This window comes from Hypanus sabinus, chromosome 7 (assembly GCF_030144855.1).
Source record: "Hypanus sabinus isolate sHypSab1 chromosome 7, sHypSab1.hap1, whole genome shotgun sequence".
Taxonomy (NCBI): domain Eukaryota; kingdom Metazoa; phylum Chordata; class Chondrichthyes; order Myliobatiformes; family Dasyatidae; genus Hypanus; species Hypanus sabinus.
The window spans coordinates 40,823,012-40,843,540 of NC_082712.1; the positions used below are offsets into that span (position 1 = coordinate 40,823,012).

General features: G+C 43.2%; 1 protein-coding gene across 2 annotated transcripts in view; it reads right to left on the reverse strand.

Annotated features, from left to right (window-relative positions):
• tmem174 (transmembrane protein 174) overlaps window positions 1–20,233 on the reverse strand; it is a 43,667-nt gene extending 23,434 nt beyond the window's left edge. Inside the window, exons 1-2 of one of the 2 annotated variants that reach the window (XM_059974584.1) lie at window positions 20,034–20,233; window positions 4,333–4,964 (exon numbers count right to left, since the gene is read on the reverse strand). In XM_059974584.1, the coding sequence (XP_059830567.1) occupies window positions 4,333–4,741 (409 nt within the window). In that variant the 5' untranslated portion in view covers window positions 4,742–4,964; window positions 20,034–20,233. Of the gene's footprint in view, window positions 1–4,332; window positions 4,965–20,003 lie in introns of both variants that reach the window. The other variant, XM_059974583.1, reaches the window with a different exon arrangement.
• Between the last annotated feature and the right edge of the window lie 296 nt (window positions 20,234–20,529).

Consider the following 20,529-nt stretch of genomic DNA (forward strand, 5'->3'; position numbering starts at 1 on the left):
GGTTGTTGTGTTGGTCACCCTAGGCCTATGCCCATTCCTACCCCTTGCCTCTGTCGGTCAGGCTCGGCTGACCTGCCACTGCCCGGTGGTGGTTCTGCCCGTTCCTATCCCTTGACTCCGTTGGGCAGGCCCGGCTGGTCTGCCACTGCCCGACGGGGGTTCTTCCCCGTCCTCCCCTTCCACCCGAACCCTGGGATTACGCCCCGCACCCGCCTAGGGGTCTGCGTCGTGCCCAGGCCTCCGGTGTTTCCACCTGGGAGGTGGCCCTACTCGGGACATATGTGGCCCGCCCAGGGAGCGCTCTCCTCTGCCCCGTCCTCCTCTTCTGCCCAAACTCTAGGATTGTGCCCCGCACCCGCCTAGGGGTCCGCGTCGTGCCCAGGCCTCCGGTGTTTCCGCCTGGGAGGCGGCCCTCCCCGGGATATATGCGGCCTGCCCAGGGAGGGCTCTCTGCCAGATTATCTAGCCACCTAGACCTGCCTGCCTGCCTGCCTGAACCCCGGGAGCCTGCCTACCTGAACTCGAACTCCGGGAGCCCACTCCGCCCTGCCTGCCTGAACTCCGGGAGTCCGCTCCGCCCTGCCTGCCTGAACTCCGGGAGTCCGCTCCGCGCTGCCTGCCTGAACTCCGGGAGTCCGCTCCGCGCTGCCTGCCTGAACTCCGGGAGTCCACTCCACGCTGCCTGCCCGAACCCCGGGAGTCTGCTCCGCGCTGCCTGCCCGAACTCCGGGAGCCCGCTCTGCCCTGCCTGCCCGAACTTCGGGAGCCCGCTCCGCCCTGCCTGCCCAAACTCCAGGAGTCCGCTCCGCCCTGCCAACCCGAACTCTGGGAGCCCGCTCCGCTCTGTTCGGGAACTACCTGAATCCCAGCTCTACCCTTAAATGCCATGGCATCCCCATCCTGTCCTCCCCCTAGTATTTCAGTGTCTGTGTCCTGCGTTTGGATCCATCTGGCCCCGTTCCTGACAGTATGGAACCAGAGGAGATAGCAAAAGGAATTAATGAGTACTTTGCTTCAGTATTCACTCCAGAAAAGGATCTTACTGATGACTTACATGGGAATGAAAAGCTTGAGCATATAGACATTAAGAAAGAGGATGTGCTGGAGCTTTTGGAAAGCATCAAGTTGGATAAGTCACCGGGACCGGACAGGATGTACCCCAGGCTACTGTGGGAGGCGAGAGAGGAGATTGCTGAGCCTCTGGCAATGATCTTTGCATCATCAATGAGGACGGGAGAGGTTCCAGAGGATTGTAGGGTTGTGGATGTTCTTCCCTTATTCAAGAAAGGGAGTAGAGATAACCCAGGAAATTACAGACCAGTGAGTTTTACTTCAGTGGTTGGTAAGTTGATGGAAAAAATCCTGAGAGGCAGGATTTATAAACATTTGGAGAGGCATAATATGATTAGGAATAGTCAGCATGGCTTTGTCAAAGGCAGGTCATGCCTTACGAGCCTGATTGAATTTTTTGAGGACGTGACTAAACGCATTGATGAAGGAAGAGCAGTAACAGTAGTGTATATGGATATCAGCAAGGCATTTGATAAGATACCCCATGCAAGGCTTATTGAAAAGTAAGGAGGCATGGGATCCAAGGGGACATTGCCTTGTGGATCCAGAACTGGCTTGCCAGAAAGCAAAGTATAGTTGTAGATGGGTCATACTCTGCATGGAGGCCGGTGACCAGTGGAGTGCCTCAGGGATCTGCTCTGGAACCGCTTATCTTTGTGATTTTTATAAATGACTTGGATGAGGAAGTGGAGGGAAGGGTTAGTAAATTTGCTGATGACACAAAGTTTGGGGGTGATGTGGATAGTGTGGAGGGCTGTCACAGGTTACAACGGGATATCGACAGGATGCAAAACTGGGCTGAGAAGTGGCAGATGGAGTTCAACCCAGATAAGTGTGAGGTGGTTCATTTTGGTAGGTCAAATATGATGACAGAATATAGTATTAATTGTAAAACTCTTGGCAGTGTGGAGGATCAGAGGGATCTTGGGGTCCGAGTCCATAAGACACTCAAAGCTGCTGCGCAGGTTGACTGTGTGGTTAAGAAGGCATACGTTGTATTAGCCTTCATCCACTGTGGGATTGAGTTCAAGAGCTGAGAGGTGAAGTTACAGCTATATAGGGCCCTGGTCAGACCCTACTTGGAGTATTGTGCTCAGCTCTAGACAGTTCACTACAGGAAGGATGTGCAAACTATAGAAAGCTGCAGAGGAGATTTACAAGGATGTTGCCTGGATTGGGGAGCATGCCTTATGAGAATAGGTTGAGTGAACTCAGCCTTTTCTCCTTGGAGCGATGGAGGATGAGAGGTGACCTGATAGAGGTGTATAAGATGATGAGAGGCATTGATTGTGTGGATAGTCAGAGACTTTTTGCCCAGGGCTGAAATGGCTAACACACCGTTTTAAGGTGCTTGGAAGTAAGTACAGAGGTGATGTCAGGGGTACGTTTTTAATGTAGTGAGTGGTGAGTGCGTGGAATGGGCTGCCGGCAACGGTGGCAGAGACGGATACGATAGGGTCTTTTAAGAGACTCCTGGATAGGTACATGGAGATTAGAAAAATAGAGGGCTATGGGTAACCCTAGGTAATTTCTAAAGTAAGTATGTTCAGCACAGCATTGTGGGCCGAAGGGCCTGTATTGCGCTGTAGGTTTTTCAGTGTTTCTATGTTTCTAATTAGTATTTTCTGTAATGCACCTTCTTACATATACTTCCTATGGACCGTTTCCCATTAGTGCCAAGATATACTTTTGCATTGAAAACCATTTACATTAGAATTGATTTCTGCTTTGGTCCTGGCTTGCTTTTCAGCTGCTCGCTATCATTAGGTGGCGCTGTTGTTCAATCAAGCAGGGTCTCTAATTTCTGGGTATTGCATAAGAAATGAAGAATGTATTTACAGTAAATGTCAAGTAACTTGCAATGGAATTTAAGGTGATTGTACATAAACATTTTAAGTAAAATGGAACTACAAGGATTCAATGCAGGGGATGACCTTTGGATGACTCCAGGCAAGAGGAGGCATCATCTGATTGATTGAAAGGTTCTTTGTGTTCTGATCTTACTTTCAACTTCCTTACTTCTCTCTTAGGAATTCTGGAAATTATGCTGCTTAAAATATCCATGATCTATCATGGTATCAGTGTAGCTATTCATGCTATCACTCAAATTTAAGAAGTTTTGTGTCTAAAACTTTCAAATGCTATTACCTAAAATAGTGATTGGGATATAAAATAATTCACTACATTTGACCCTTGAAGACCTAACAGAGATCACAATGTAATACAGTTGTGTAATACTACATGTAATAGTGTAATGTAATACTATATCATGCAATATAGTTGCATTTGATCTCATATACAACATTGAATGCAATCTGACTACAAAAGTTATGAAAGTATTGTCAATAAATTAGGAGCTTGGAATTCAGCACATGCACTAAATTTCTTGGACCTTTTCTTTCCTTCACCCTGCAACAAATAAAACTCAATTTATTGAACAAGTGTAGACAAGATAGTTCTCATTAGAAGAAACGTTACTGGACAAATAGGCGTTTATGATTTCATAGCAGATTGACAGGTAGACAAAAATTTAAAAACCTTGAAGCATTTTAATTTGATCCTTGCTCAGGGCAGGCAGATGAAACACTAAAGAACTAAAGGATGGATGTTCTGCCCTGTTATTAATACATTATGGATATGAGAGAGGTGAGTGAGAGTAAAGCTATTACAACTTTTTTCTCCATGTTATGTCAATGGCATAACTCAAATGTTCTTCATTAGCTGCAGAACTCTATATGTTAGCTTTACATTACATTTGGATGTATCTTAAGGATTTTGGGCTGCTGATCATGAAAATCACTATTAATTTTCTCTATCATGCACATTTTTTATAAGATTGCCTATATTTTTTATTTCAATTCATAATTCATTTCAATTAAAATGTTGCCCACAATGTAAGCTGAAACCATGAAATGAATCCATCAAACATGAGGAAATCTGCAGATGCTGGCTGACTGTTGTTGGACACTTAAACAAGAAGCCTCAAACACTGTACAAATGAAATCATCAAGAAAACATTTTTAGCTTGGTTGAGCTATTGTAAAGTGTTAGCACTGTTATGCAAATTCTTGTTTCTCCAAATTCATACATGACACAAGTGGTCAGAAATCATATTTGTGTTCAGCTTCAAGTGGTCTATCAAAAACAAAAAATAAATTTTGAGGAGGCAAACCTTTCAAAAAAATTGTTGTTCAGTGATATCTTCCAACAGAACTTCTGATCTTTCTCATGTGTTTATGTGATTTAAACGCTTTCACTCACCTGTTGCAATTTGACATGGTCCTAACACATAAGGCTGCTGATCATTTGTAGATGTACTTTCTTCAGCAGCACTTAATGCTACCTTCCTTTTGGCATGAGCCATCAACAGAAAGCAAATGCCAACAAATGTTACCGCTGGGCCCATGATTTGCAAAAACAAGAGTTTACATTTCTCATTTTCGTTAACTTTGATTGTTAAGTTGGAACTTTGACCATCCGTGCTCTCAGGGCAGGAGACAACCCAAATTCCAATGGTAGTGAGCAGCATTCCACTAAAACAAAACAGGACACCAAAGATGATGAAATGAGCAGAAGCCTCCTGTTCACCACAAGAGCGCCGGTCAACTGAATATTCCAGTCGTGGCAAATTATTCGGACTCCTCGATCTTGAGAACAGGATTAATACCATTGCAAAGCTACATAAAATGGGTCCAGTTGCTGTTTGGATTATACTGCAGATATCTCCATCACAATCACATGATTGAACCCTAAAAGGCAGTCATGGTAATTGCAGCTGATAGAAATGAAACTCCAAACTGGAGTGGGAAGAATCCTGTTCTCTAACGGTTTTCAGTTTCTCTCCAGCAAAGCAGCTTCTCAAGAATGATGTATTACTCCTGCTGTGCCTGAACCTGTGAAGATAATGCATTTCACTTCAGCATAATCGATTTTCAGTATGGGCATTATTTTTCAAAACCAACCTGAGTATTTAAAAACCAACTGAATTTGAAAACTCCGGAAGCATTCAGTAGATCAGGTAGTATCTATAGTATCTATGCAAACTGTAAAACAGTACCACCCTTTCATCCAATCTAGACAGTAAGCCAGTTTCTATTCTCACACACGCCGACTGGCTTGCTGAATGTTTAACTCAGATTCCCAGCACCTGTACAATCTTGATTTTGTTGTAGTTTATTGATGAAATTCACTCATATAGTAAAATGATTCTGGCTTTCTAAGTGCATTACAAAGGGAAAATTGCAGTGTCACAGTTGATAGAATCAGCCATTCAGCTGGGGTTATTTCTGCACAATGAGGTGGATGTAAAGGACCCATGAAGATTAAGTTGCCTGATGTGTGGGCAGCATTTACTCATTGGCCATCAGTGGCATACAAATGAATTGATTATTCCACTTAAAAACAAATTTCAAAAAAGGATGAGGATGTTGTGTTGTGGTATACATGAGTGTCATGTTGTTTGAACTTCTTAAGGCATTATTTGTGACTTCTATTTTAATAATCACAATTGCATTACTTTATTTTAATCTGTCTGCAACAAAACAATGATTTGTGTTATCTTGTATAAAATAGAAAACTCCAAAAATGTACTAATATGGTTAACTTTCTGAACGAATATACTAATATGGCTATCTTCTTTGTTGCATATCAATTAATGCACCAAAGTGCAAACATTGATAATACTAAAAATGTTGGCCTGAGTAACTATGTTTTGGGAGTTCCAAAAAGTTCACATAATTTCTTTTCCCAATGAGTAATTCCATAAACTGGGCATGTTGCAAGTATAAGAATATATATGTAAGGCAGTCTTCCAATGAGTGAGAGCTGAAGGCACTGTTTAAAATCATCTGCTAACACAGAAAAGCTGATTGACAGGCTGACATTTGGGGAAAGGACCCAGAAAGGACTGGGCGAAGTTAGGAAAATATTTGCAAACACAGAAAAGTTGCCAGAAAAGACTGCCATCAACATTAAATCAAGATAAGGTTATTTTCAAATGTTCCAGGAACAGAGACAGATATGACAGGAAATCAAAAATTTAAAAAATTGTAAAATGAAGATGTAACAATGCAAAACAATTCACAGGATGCGACTTAAGAAAAATGATAAATCCGCTCAGGCAGGGAGACGGAACACAGTATAGCCTGAGCTGCAGAAAAGTTGCAATGGAGAAAGTGCCATAATGAGAGGTTGATCATTGTAACATGGGGATGAAGTAGGGGTGTGGTGGGATGTCGGAGAGGAGGAGAGCATTCACAATGTTGGTTTAAAGCATGGGGTCAAGACTTGTGTAAGATAAGGGCAGATTTATTCGTCAGATGAAAAGACCATGGATTGCATGGGTGGCCAAATGAGTGATTTCCATGGTAAGAAGGCCTTCAGCTTCTCACTCTTTATTGAAGTAATTTGAAAAACCACCTAATTATTATTAAAGCCCACCTAATTCAGCAATGTTCTTGGGGAAAGGAATTTACCAACAACATTCTGACCAGCCTATATTTAATTCTTTGTGCCTGAGGTGTCTGGGCAAGCCACTAAATTCCAGGTAAGATGAGGAGGGAGTAGTAATTGCAGGCCTTACCAGCAATTGCAGAGTCATACAACGTGGAAACAGGACATTCAGCCCACCACATCTACACCAACAAGTAGCACCTTCCATATTAATCCCAGCTTTCAGCTTTTAGACCCATTGTCTTCCATGTCTAAGTGATTTGATTACCAATGGAGACACTCCTTAAAAGTTACCAGTGGCTCTGCTTCCCACACACTCTCAGGCAATCTGTTCTGTCAACTGAATAATAGTTCACTTCTAATTATATTTACAATTGAAGTACTGAGTCTCAAGGTTGCAGGAATACAATAACATAGAAGAAGTCATTCAAACTCAAGCCATAAGTTTAGACTTTTGATCCCAAGATACAATTTCAAATCTCACTGAGTTTAAATCAGAATCAAAGTTAGACTAACATGTCATGAAAGTTGTTGTTTTGTGGCAGCAGCACAGTGCAAGACATAAGAATTACTGTAAGTTACGATAAATAAATATTGTAAAGAGGAATAGCGAGTTCATGGACTATTCAGAATTACTGGACTATTCTGATGGTGGAAGGAAGCAGCTATTCCTGAAACATTGAGTGTGGGCTTTCAAAGTCCTGTACCTCCTCCCTGATGAGAAGAGAAAAAAAACTGGAATCAATGACAGTCACCACATAACAAATGGATTGTTGTAAAAAACCCATCTGTTTCAATAATAGGCTTTACCAAAGAAAAGATGACATCATTAAATGGTATGGCCTATATGTGAACCCAGATCCACATATGAATAAGGAAAAGTTTCGAGGGATCTGGGCCAAGTGGGATTGAGAGATGGGAATCTTGGTCGATCTGGATCATCTGAGATGAAGCACCTGTTTCAGTGCTGTACAATTCTATTGACTCAATGTGACTAACTGTTAAATAGTTCAAGGCAATTAAGGAGGGGCAATAAACACCAGAGCTTCCAATGACATCCACAACCCAACCTGAATAAATGTAAACATTTACACTGCTATCGCCAATCTGCATTAATAAAGTTCCATAGAAATAAAAAAATAATTTCACATGTTCCTAAAAGAAAAGAAACACAAGATGGAAAGTTTCAGGTGAACATCTCCAATATGCAGTGCCAAGTGTGTCTATTGAAAGTTCAGTTACAAATGAGCATTGCTTATAGATAGTTTGAAAGATCAACAAAATCTATTTGAGGACACCTCTGCAGTTAGGACACCACAAATGTGGATCAGCTTAATTAAAAAGTCTTGCATTTATATTATGTCTTTGAGAGGGTGTAAAAGCGTGAAGGTGCACAGCCTCAGAATAAAGCATGTCACTTTAGAGCAGAGATGAGGAGGATTTTCTTTTAGACAGAAAGAGATGAATCGGTGGAATTCACTGCCACATTCGGCTGTGGAGGCCAAGTCATTGGGTACATTTTAAAGTGGTGGGTGATAGGTTTAGATTCAGATTTATATATCACATGTACATGCTAACATATAATAAATGTATGAAACATGAAATGTGTCATTTGCATTATCAACCAACACACCTAAGGATGAGCTGGGGGCAGCCCGCAAGTGTCGCCACATATTCCAGCGCCAACATAGCATGACAAACATGCTTGGCAGAAAAACACAGAACACAACAAGCAACAAAACAACAATAGCAAAACAAGCCCCTTTTCTCCTCTCCACGCTCCTTCTAACTCACCCTCCCACACACAGACAATCCTCCAAATCCAGAGCAAGCCTACACTCTCCATGTTCTTGATTAGTAAGGGTATCAAATATTATGGGGAGAAGACAGGAAATAGGGTTGAGAGGGAAAATAAATCAGCCACGATCAAAAGGCGGAGCAGACTCGATAGACTGAATGGCCTAATTCTCTTTTTATGTCTTATGGTCTAATGGAGTCGAACATTCTGCTATCATCAATGAACATCTCCACTTCTGACTGTTTTATGAAACAAATGTCATTGATGGAAGAGCTGAGCGTGCTTGGGATGACCAGCTTCCAACAACCACAGTCATTTTCCTCTCATATGGCTCCAACCACTGGGATGATTTCCCTTTGACACCCATTGAAGTCAATCACACCAGGACTTCTTACTTACACACTTGGTTAAATACTGGCTTGATGTTGAGCAGGTGTAGTAGTAGGAGTGGCCCACTTGTGAACATGCCTGATCTTCCTGCACTGTGCCCATACCTTTGATTCCACTAATATCCAGACACCTATCAGTCTCTGTGATGTTGGGGATTGCAGGACACAGAGACAGATTATCCACTTCACACTAACATGGAACATGGACAGTATAGCATAGGAACAGGCCCTTCAGCCCACAGTGTTGTGCCAAACCAAATACATTAGTAATCAAATGGCCAACTAAACTAATCCTTATGACTACACAATGTCCATATCTTCCACAAATGCAAGTGTCTATCTAAATGTGTTTTAAAATTTCCTTATGTATCTGCCATCCCAGGCAATGCATTCCAGGCACCCACTAAGCTCTCAGTAAAAAGCTTGCCTCTCACATCTTTGAAATTACCCCCTCTCACCTTAAATACATGTCTCTGGTATTAAACATTTCAACTCTGGGAAAAAGATTTTGTCTGTCTCCCTATCTATGCCTTTCACAATCTTATAAACCTCTATCAGATCTCCTCTCAGTCTCTGCTGTTCCAGATAATACAATCCAAGTTTATCAAAGATCTCATTATAGCACGTGCTCTCTAATCTAGGCAGCATCCTGATAAACCTCTTCTGCACCTTCTCAAAAGCCTCAAAGTCCTTTTTACAATGGCTTAATCAGATCTGTATACAATACTCCCGATGCAGGCAAAATAGAGTGTTATTATGCTGCAACATAACTCCCTGACTTTTGAACTCAATGCCTCAACTAATAAAAGCAAGAATGCCATCTGCCTTCTTAATCACCCTGTCGCCTCTTTCAGGGACCTACGAACGTGAAATGCAGGATCCCTCTGCTCATCAACACTTAAGGGTCTTAAACACTGTTAAAGAGCAGAAGGATCTTGGTGTGCAAGTTCATAACTCCCTGACATTTTACCTACCAAGGTGCATCACTTCGCATTTGGCTGGGTTAATCGCCATCTGCCATTTCTCCGCTCATTATCTGCAACTGATCTATACTGTATCCCGCTGTACTCTTTGTCAGTCATTTACACAACCCACACCACCACCAATCTTTGCTAGTCATCTACATTATTAACAGGACCAATCTGCAAATTTATTAACTCACCCACACAAATTTTCATCAGGTCATTTGCATACACCATAAACAGCAGAGGTCCCAGTACAGATCCCTGTGGAACACCACTAATCATAGGCCTCCAACTAGAATAAGTCCCTTCAACCACCACTGTCTGTCTTACATGGGCAGCCAGTTCTGAATCCATAAGGCCAATTCACCATTGATTCCATGCATCTTAATCTTCTGGATGAGTTTTCCCTGAGGGACCTTGTCAACCACCTTCTTAAAATCCATGTTGACAACATCCACAGCTATCTACCTTCATTAATCTTCTTCAACACCTCATCAAAAAACACAATCAAGTTAGTAAAACACAACTTAACCCACACAGTCATGCTGGCTCTCCCTAATTGGGCCAATTAGTCTATATTTTCCTGCATTATCTCTTGGTCCCTTCTTGAACAAGGGAAAAATATTAGCTACACTCTAGTCCTCTGGGACCTTGCCTGTGGCTACAGAGGACACAAATATATTTATCAAGGCCTCAGAAATCTCTTAACTTGATTACCTCAATAACCTGGGGTGTATCCCGTCAGGTCTTGGGAACTTATCCAACGTAATATCCAGGTGCTTTTTAGACTTATTCTATTAATCCAGTTCAGGTATGGGGGAGACAGTCAGAGCAGTGGTGTGCTCCGTATGCAGTATGTGGGAGGTCAGGGTCAACACAGTTGTCCCTGATGACCACACCTGCAAAAGGTGCGTCCAGCTGCAGCTCCTATCAGACCGAGTTAGGGAGTTGGAGCAGGAGCTGAATGAACTACGGATCATTCGGGAGGTGGGGGCAGAGATAGATAGGAGTTATCAGGAAGTAGTCACACCAAAAAACCAAGAAGTAGGCAGATGGGTGACAGTCCAGAGAGGCAGGGGGAGCAGGCAGAGAGAGCAGAGCACCCCTGCGGCCATTCCCATTAACAATAAGTATACCGTACTGGATACTGTTGATGGGGATGACCTACCAGGAATGAGTTGTAGTGGTCCTGCCTCTGGCATAGAGGTTGAACCCTCAACTAGAAAGGGGAGGAGGGAAGAGAAGAGAGCGATAGTTTTAGGGGACTCTATAGTTAGGGGGGCAGATAGGAGATTTTGTGGGGCAGATCGGGAGTCTCGGATGGTATGTTGCCTCCCTGGTGCCAGGGTCCGGGACATCTCAGATCGTGTGCAGGCTATTCTTGAGAGTGAGGGCATGAACCCAGATGTAGTGGTCCATGTAGGGACCAACGATGTAGGTAAGGTGAGTGAGGGGGTCCTGCTTAGAGAGTTCAGGGAGTTAGGAGTGAAGCTGAAAGGCAGGACCTCCAGGGTGACAATCTCGGGATTGCTACCTGTGCCACGTGCGAGTGAGGCGAAGAATAGAATGATTATGCACATTAATACGAGGCTGAGAGCATGGTGCAGGAAGGAAGGGTTCAGGTTTTTGGATAATTGGTCTTTGTTCCAGGGACATTGGGATCTGTTTCGAAGGGATAGTCTACATCTGAACCGGAGGGGTACTAACATTCTTGCAGGAGTATTTGCCAGTGCTGCTCGGGGGGGTTTAAACTAGATGTGCAGGGGGCAGGGATCCAGATCCAGAGGGTTGGTCAGAAGGTGCATGGGGTTAAATGTGTACAAGGTTTGGGTGATCTTGAGAAGGTCATCAAAATTCAGGGTGCAATTTGCCCGATGGAAGTTCAAGGAGCTGGGTTAGGTACAGTAGACAGTGTTTTAAGCAAAGAGAGGAGGAATGGGCTAAGAATTCTATACTTGAATGCACGTAGTGTCAGAATTAAGACAGATGAGCTTGAAGCTCAGATGAAAATGGGGAACTACAATATTGTTGGGATAACGGAGACATGGCTGCAAGGGGATCAGGCCTGGGAATTGAGTGTACCAGGGTATACATGCTATCGTAGAGACAGAAATATGGGAAGAGGGGGTGGGGTGGCCCCATTGGTGAGGAATGAGATTCAGTCCTTAGCAAGAGGTGACTTGGGAACAGGGGAAGTAGAGTCTGTGTGGATTGAGCTGAGGAACAGTAAGGGTAAAAAGACCCTAATGGGTGTTGTGTACAGGCCCCCAAACAGTAGCGTGGATATTGGGTACAAGTTGATTAGGGAGTTAACATTGGCATGTGCTAAAGGTAATGCAGTCGTTATGGGAGATTTCAACATGCAGGTGGACTGGGAGAATCAGGTAGGTGCTGGACCCCAGGATAGGGAGTTTGTGGAGTGTCTAAGGGATGTATTTTTGGAACAGCTTGTGCTTGAGCCAACCAGGAACGAGGCTATTTTGGACTTGGTGATGTGTAATGAACAGGAATTGATAAGTGATCTTGAAGTAAAGGAGCCATTAGGAAGTAGTGATCATAACATGATAAGTTTTTATCTACAATTTGAGAGGGATAGGGGCAGATCAGAGGTGTCAGTGTTGCAATTAAATAAAGGAGACTACGGAGCCATGAGGGATGAGCTGGCCAAAGTTAAATGGGCGGATGCCCTGGCAGGAAAGACAGTGGATCAGCAGTGGCAGATATTCTTGGAGATAATACAAAAGATGCAAAATCAGTTCATTCCAATGAGAAGGAAGGATTCAAAGAGGGGGAAGGGGCCACAGTGGTTGACAAAGGAAGTCAGAGATTGTATAGCATTAAAGAAAAAGAAGTATGACAGGGCTAAGATGAGTGGGAATACAGATGATTGGGAAAGTTTTAAGGAACAGCAGATCTTAACTAAAAAAGCAATACGGAGAGAAAAAAACCAGGTATGAGCTCAGTCTAGCCAGGAATATAAAAGGGGATAGCAAAAGCTTTTTTAGCTATGTGAAGAGAAAGAAGATAGTTAAGAACAATGTTGGCCCCTTGAAGAATGAATTGGGAGAAATTGTTATGGGAAACAGGGAAATGGCAACAGAATTTAATGCGTACTTTAGATCTGTCTTCACCAGGGAGGACACAAGCAATCTCCCAGATGTATGGATGGGCCAGGGTCATAAGATATCAGAGGAATTGAGACAGATTGACATTAGGAAAGAAACTGTGATGAGTAGACTGGTAGGACTGAAGGCTAATAAATCCCCGGGTCCAGATGGTCTGCATCCGAGGGTTCTAAAAGAGGTGGCTCAGGAAATTGCGGATGCATTAGTAATCATTTTCCAATGTTCCTTAGATTCAGGATCAGTTCCTGAAGATTGGAGAGTGGCTAATGTTGTCCCACTTTTCAAGAAGGGAGGGAAGGAGAAAACGGAGAACTATCGCCCTGTTAGCCTAACGTCAGTCGTGGGGAAGATGCTTGAGTCCATTATTAAGGACGAAATAGTGGCACATCTAGATGGCAGAAGTAGGATTAGGCCAAGCCAGCATGGATTTACCAAGGGCAAATCATGCTTGACTAATCTGTTGGAGTTTTTTGAGGGTGTAACAAGGATGTTAGACGAGGGTAAGGCAGTAGATGTTGTGTACCTAGATTTTCAGAAGGCATTCGATAAGGTGCCACATAGGAGATTGGTGAGTAAAATCAGAGCTCATGGCATTGGGGGCAGGGTTTCAACATGGATAGAAAACTGGTTGGCAGATAGAAAGCAAAGGGTAGCAGTGAATGGGTGTTTCTCAGACTGGCTGGAGGTGACTAGTGGGGTACCACAGGGCTCTGTATTGGGACCACAGCTCTTTACGATTTATGTCAATGATTTAGATGAGGGCATTGAAAACTATATCAGCAAGTTTGCTGACGATACTAAACTGGGTGGCAGTGTGACATGCGAAGAGGACGTTAGGAGAATACAGGGAGACTTGGATAGGCTGAGTGAGTGGGCAGATACTTGGCAGATGTCATTCAATGTGAATAAATGTGAAGTTATCCACTTTGGAAGCAGGAACAAGAGGGCAGAGTATTGTCTGAACGGTGTCGAGTTAGGTAAGGGAGAAATGCAAAGAGACCTAGGAGTTCTAGTTCACCAGTCAATGAAGGTGAATGAGCAAGTGCAACAGGCAGTGAAGAGGGCAAATGGAATGTTGGCCTTTGTTACAAGGGGAATTGAATACAAGAGCAAGGATGTTCTTTTGCATTTGTACAGGGCCCTGGTGAGACCACACCTGGAATATTGTGTACAGTTTTGGTCTCCAGGTTTAAGGAAGGACATTCTGGCAATTGAGGAAGTGCAGCGTAGATTCACTAGGTTGATTCCTGGGATGGCAGGGCTGTCTTACGCAGAGAGATTGGAGAGATTGGGCTTGTACACGCTGGAATTGAGGAGATTGAGAGGGGATCTGATTGAAACGTTTAAGATAATTAAAGGATTTGATAGGATTGAGGCAGGAAATATGTTCCAGATGTTGGGAGAGTCCAGTACCAGAGGGCATGGATTGAGAATAAGAGGTCAGTTATTTAAAACAGAGTTGAGGAAGAGCTTCTTCTCCCAGAGAGTTGTGGAGGTGTGGAATGCACTGCCTTGGAAGACGGTGGAGGCCAATTCTCTGGATGCTTTCAAGAAGGAGCTGGATAGATATCTGATGGATAGGGGAATCAAGGGATATGGGGACAAGGCAGGGACTGGGTATTGATAGTGAATGATCAGCCATGATCTCAGAATGGCGGTGCAGACTCGAGGGGCCGAATGGTCTACTTCTGCACCTATTGTCTATTGTAATGTTCTTTAAGAGACCCAACACTACATCCCGCTTTACCACGAAATGCCCCAGCATATCAATACACTCAGAACTGATCTCCCTATTGTCCTCGCCCTTTGCCTTGGTAATTACTGCTGTTCATTAAGGTCCTCAGCCATATTATTCGAATTCAATCAAATGTCTGCCCCCCCATCCTTGAGTAGACTCACTCTCTCCCTTGTTAACCTCTTGCTCCTGATGTGTGTAAAGAGTTCCTTGGGATTCTCTTTAATTTTACTTGCCAATGATATTTCATGGACCTCCTGCCTTTCCTAATTCCCTTCTTGAGTTCTTTTCTGACTTCTTTATAATCCTCCTGGGCTCTGCTTATATTCTAGCTTCCTCAACTTTACATACTTCTCCTTTTTCTTCTTGACTAAATTTATCACCTCCCTCGACATCCAAGGTTCTCTTACCTTGCTATCTTTGTCCTTCTGGACTGGAACGTACCTGGTTTTTAAACATCCTCCACATGTTGGATGTGAACCTGCCCAAAAACAGCTGTTCCCAAATTGACTCTCCTTAATTTCTGTCCAATGCTCTCATAATTTGTCTTGCTCCAGTTGAATATTCTCCCAGAAGGTCCATGCTTATCCTTATCTACGACTATCATAAAACTTAATGAGTTTTGCTCACTGGTCCCTAACTGCTCACCCACTCAGAAGTGGGACATTTGGCCAAGATCATTTCTTAACATCAGGTCCAGTACAGACCCTCCTCTTGTTAGACTATCTACATATTAATTTAAGAAGTCCTCTTTGATGCACCTCCTACTTGCTAATGACATTTGTCCCGTATGACAAGTGGAGCACCAACACAGAGGCTGTGTAGAAGAAGGGCCAGGGTCGCCTCTACTTCCTCAGGAGACTGAGATCCTTTGGAGTGTGCAGGCCTCTCTTTCGCATGTTCTAACAGTCTGCTGTCGCCAGTGCAATCTTCTATGTGGTGGTGTGCTGGGGCAATGGCATCAGCACAGGTGATGTCAACAGGTTCAATAAACTAATTGCAGAGGCTGGCTCTGTTATCGGAGTCAAACTGGACACACTGGAGGCTGTGGGAGAACAAAGGACCCTACGGAAAATCCTGGCAATTCTGGACAATGTTTCTCACCCTCTGTGTGCCACCTTGGCTGAACAGAGGAGCACTTTTAGTAATAGACTAAGACAACTGCGCTGCTATATGAGGTCATTCCTAACCTCGGCCATTAGACTCTATAATGAGCAACCTCTAGCCAGGGCAGTGATGACCCCCTCCCGTTAGACTGTTATGGTACCTTTTTTTTAAATTCTTTCTACTTCTCTTCTAATATTTATATCTGTGCACTTGTAATGCCACTGTAGCATTGTAATTTCCTTTGGGATCAATAAAGTATTCATGTATCTATCTAACAAATTCTGTCACATCAAAACTACTTGCACTAAGAACCACCCAGTTTCTATTAGGGAAATTGAATTTCCCATGACAATAATCCTACTGTTCTTACACCTTTGCCTGCATATCTGTTCCTCGATGTCCCAGTGGCTATTGGGGGGTCTGTAATACAATCCCATCAGTGTGATTGCACCCTTCATATTTTTGAGTTCTACCCACATGGACTCAGTGGCTGAGTCTTCCATTATGTCCCATTTGAGTGTAGCTGTGATACTGTCCCTGATTAGTAGTACAACTCCCCCACCTCTTTTACCTCTCTTTCTATCTTTTCCAAAACATCGAAACCTTGGGACATTAAGCACCCATTCCAGTCCACCCTCCAGTATTTCTCAACCAATAACTCTACAATTGCCACAACGTTATAGTTCCATGTACTGATTTGTGCTCTAAGTTCATCAGTTTTATGCATTTACTATCTGAAGCCTGCACTCTGGGTGTGACCACATCAAAGTTCAAAGTACATTTATTATCAAAGTACGTGTAAATTATACAACCTTGAGATTTGTTTTCTTACAAAGCAAGGAGCCCGAAATAACACAATTTAAACAAAAAGACCAACACCCAATGGACAGAGAGAAAGAAAAAAAAACACAAACCTCAGTAAAAGTTTCATCGATGAGTTTTTCTTTCAGCCTCCTGGATAGTCCTAAGTATATCCAGCTCCAGCTCCTTGATCTTATCAATCAGGAGCTGAAGTTGGGTACATTTCTTGCAGAGTTAGTCATCAGGGAGACTGTTAGGTACCCTGAAATCTCACAGGAGGTGCATTCTTCCACTTTAACCATCTTACCTACACAAAACTAAACGTTAAGGATTTAGACAATTAAAAAATCTTATCTGTTTGCAGCTGTGTCTCATCTCTGAAACATCTGAGTTTCACACACACTTCGTATGTTCTTGCTAAGCCTGTTAAGCCAAAGCCTGACCATTCTAACACTGGAGTTATGGTTGCAAATCCTCAATCACGCCTTTAGCACTCACACGCTCAGTTCTATCATCATTCAGGATATTATCTTCTCATTTTATTAGCTGTTTAGTAACCAACGTGGAGAACTTCAGTCTCCCCCTTGGTACAATATTGCTTAGCCCTTTCTATTACACGCTCTTTTGTTTAACCTGCATGTAATCCTTCGTCGCAGCTTCACCAGACTGGCACCTCAGTTTTAGATATGCCTGGTGCTGACCCTTCATGGCATACAAAATGGTTGGGATCCTCTGGCATAAGGTATATACTGGGCTATGAGGTTACAGACTGGTGTAGTTTTTCAGTGCTGCTCCATATTACCTTGCAATACCTTTTAGCCTGATTGCAGGGTTACACAAGGCAGAGGATGTCACTGGTGTGAAGAGACCTCGCATCCACAGAGACTGTTCTGTCTAACACGTCTGTATTAGTCACAGGTAGGGTGGTGAGGATAATGTTAAGTAGTTTTATCCTTCACTTTGGTTTACTTGCTACATGGCATAAACCTCAGCAAGCGGCTATGATCTTCAGGACTTAACCGGCAGTCAAGTGATGGACATTGAAGACACCACCTGAAATACAGTCCTGATACCTTCAGTGATTCTTCCTAGTGTGCTCACCATGTTGGAGGACAGATTCATCAGCTGAGCAGGAGGGTGCATAGTAATCACAAATAAGGTTCTTTGTCAAGGGTTAACCTGATGACTTAAGACTTTGTAGAATTAATGCTGAGGATGCCTAGAGCTATTCCTCCTGCCTGTACACCACTGTGTTACAAATCCAGTGTGTCGAGGTAGCCTGACACTGTGAAGGAGTAGTCTGGCAGAATGCCTTTGAGGAATGTTATTATGAGTGCAACTATGACTGGCCATTGCTTAAGTGGTCTGTGGGACAGCTCTCCTAATATTGACCCCAGTTCTCAGATGTTTGCGTAAAAGACTTTGCAAGGATGACTGGGTTGGCACTGGCAAGGATAGTGGGTCCATTCCCAAATAAGGTGGGTGTATGTTCACCCAGTTTGTGAATAGTAACTAACAATGAAGACTGTCAAAGGTTTCAGCAAGGTATAGACAGTTAGAAATGTGGGCAGATTGAGCTTATTCCGGTTAACTATGGGGTGGTTTCACTTTGAATGATCAAATGTAATAAGAAAGTAAATGAAAATGGAAATACCTCAAGAGCACTGATTTTGAGAGGGAAGTGACTTCATAGCTCCCTGAAAGTGGCAATACAAGTGGATAGTTTGTTAAAGGCAGCAGGATTCATGTTTGCATCTTTAGTTTGGCCACTGGGTATAAAATTTGGGAAGACATGTTGCAATTGTATAGAACTTTGGTTAAGGCACATTTACAGTATTTGTATTCAGTTGAGATTGCTGTATTGCAGGAAGAATGTTGAGATTTTGGAGAGAATTTAGAAGAGTTTAACCAGAATATTACTTGGAATTAAGGGCAGGAAACACAAGGAAACATTGGACAAACTTTGGTTGTTTTCTTTGGAGTGTTTGAGGCTGAGGGTACGTGAATATAAAACTACAAGAGGTGCAGATAGGGTAGTTCTAGTCTGTTCTTCAGGGTGGAAATATCAAATACTAGGGGGCATAGGTTTAAGATGAGAGGGGAGAAAGTACAGTATAACGGGAAATTGTGAGGCACATTGTTCATAACAGAGAGATACTGGAAGCTACTGCCAAGGGGAGGTGGTAGAAGCAGATAGCAGTACTTGCGAGGAATTTAAACAGACACATAAATGGGCAGTGAATATAAAAAGAGACTTGTACGAGCAGATCGGATTCGTTTAGATTGACTTCGTGTATCATGGACAGAAGGGATTATTCCTGAGAGAGCGGGCATTGTAAGGTAGCAGCTCTATTAACTATGCCAGCATGCATCCTTTAACAAGTTAAATATTTTAGCAACTGTATCGTGCTCGTTCCCGAAGCTTATTTGCTTTTAAATTCCAGCTTATCTATTTAAAAATTTCAGTCGGATTTGAACTCGGAGCCCTTGGATATTGTTGCTTTCTGTCGAAAAATAGCTTGGAAATAAATGTCTGCTGGTACATTTGAACCCGCTTGTGGTACCTGTTTAATATGGAGTTGTACAACAATTTATTTCAGGGATTCAGTATAAACATCAACCAAACTCCCCTTAATTAAATGACAATATGCCTTTATGATTACTTCCAGAAATTACTCAAAGGCCCTCCGTTAGTCGGGATCAACCATGGATGTCGCGTCCCATTTGTCTTATGCAAGCCAGGGCATAACGATATGGAGAGCAAGCTATTGCCAGTGCAGAGAAACGGCAGAGACCGATACACTTTGGCACCAGCCCTATCGCAGGAATTGCCAATCAACGTAGGTCTGTTTTAGGGACTCCAGCTCCGGATTTTTCCTCGGGATTTACTCCCGAAGCCATCCTCATGAGTAGGTACAGCCGCAAGGCAGCGAAGGTTTGAGATCAGAGCTTTCCCTCCAGATGAGCGGCCAACCACGGCTGACGAGCCCTGTCTGTCCGAAGCCACTGGTTTTAAGGCGCTAGTAACCCGCCTTTGCCCCTTCTCCTAAAGAAAATCCTAGAAATTGTTCCGCTGGATTTAGTAGCTAAGTCCCAAGTAAAGGTCAGGAGCTGGACTTGGTTGTCAGAGGTTATTTGAAGCGCAAACCACTGGGAGCATTTAATAGGTAATGGAAGCTTATCCCCACTAATTCCCGCTGGTATGACTATCTTAAGGAACCCAGGAATTACTACAACATTCTTTAAAGGTAAAAACAATGCGTTAATTCCATTCTTAAAAACAGACTGCAATCGTTCTGTAACTGCTGACAATGCGCAGGAGTCCAGCGGGTCATTTGCAGCCGACCACCAGGTCCGCTAGTGTACACGCTGTGCTCCTGTCTGGTGAAATTTAAAAATTGTGAAGAAAGTGAACCACAAGGCTAACAGAAGCTGAATGGACCCAGGCGGTGCGTCGGTAATTGGAATCTCTGCAACTTTCAAGGTGCATAATGGGGCGCCATGCCGTACAGTTAAAGCGAGCCGGACCCAACGAACGATCGACCAGACTATAAATATTACCTTCGCAGGGCTTTGGAGCAGTTCTGTTACCTTGCTTCAGTTGTAGATGGCTCGTGTTGAACGTGCAAAACCGACGGTCAACCAATACCTTGTTATTGCATGAACCAAGTAAGATCTTTTGCACTTATTTATATCTGGGAAGCGTACAGGGCCTTGAATGCCACAGACTACCTTCTTAAACCACTCTCAACTGGTCAAGTCTGGTTCGCATCTCTGTCGAATTCCTGACCCAGTGTGTTTGATGGAGGAGGAGCGTCAACAACTTAGGAAGTCTTTTTCTTTACCGTCCAATGGTGAATACTGGGTAGCTCCCTAATCATGTGAGTATGCCCAAACCAACAATGTACAAATTCCAGCTCGAACCAAGTAGCAGGTTCTCAGAAATCAATTTTCATGTTTCTTCAAGCATTGACTATTTTATACTACTAGCCAGCAAAAACATATCAATTTTTAATTTATTAACTGAACATACATAGACTGTTCTGCTTTATTGTGAAGTTTCCATATCCCTGATCGGTGTGTGTGC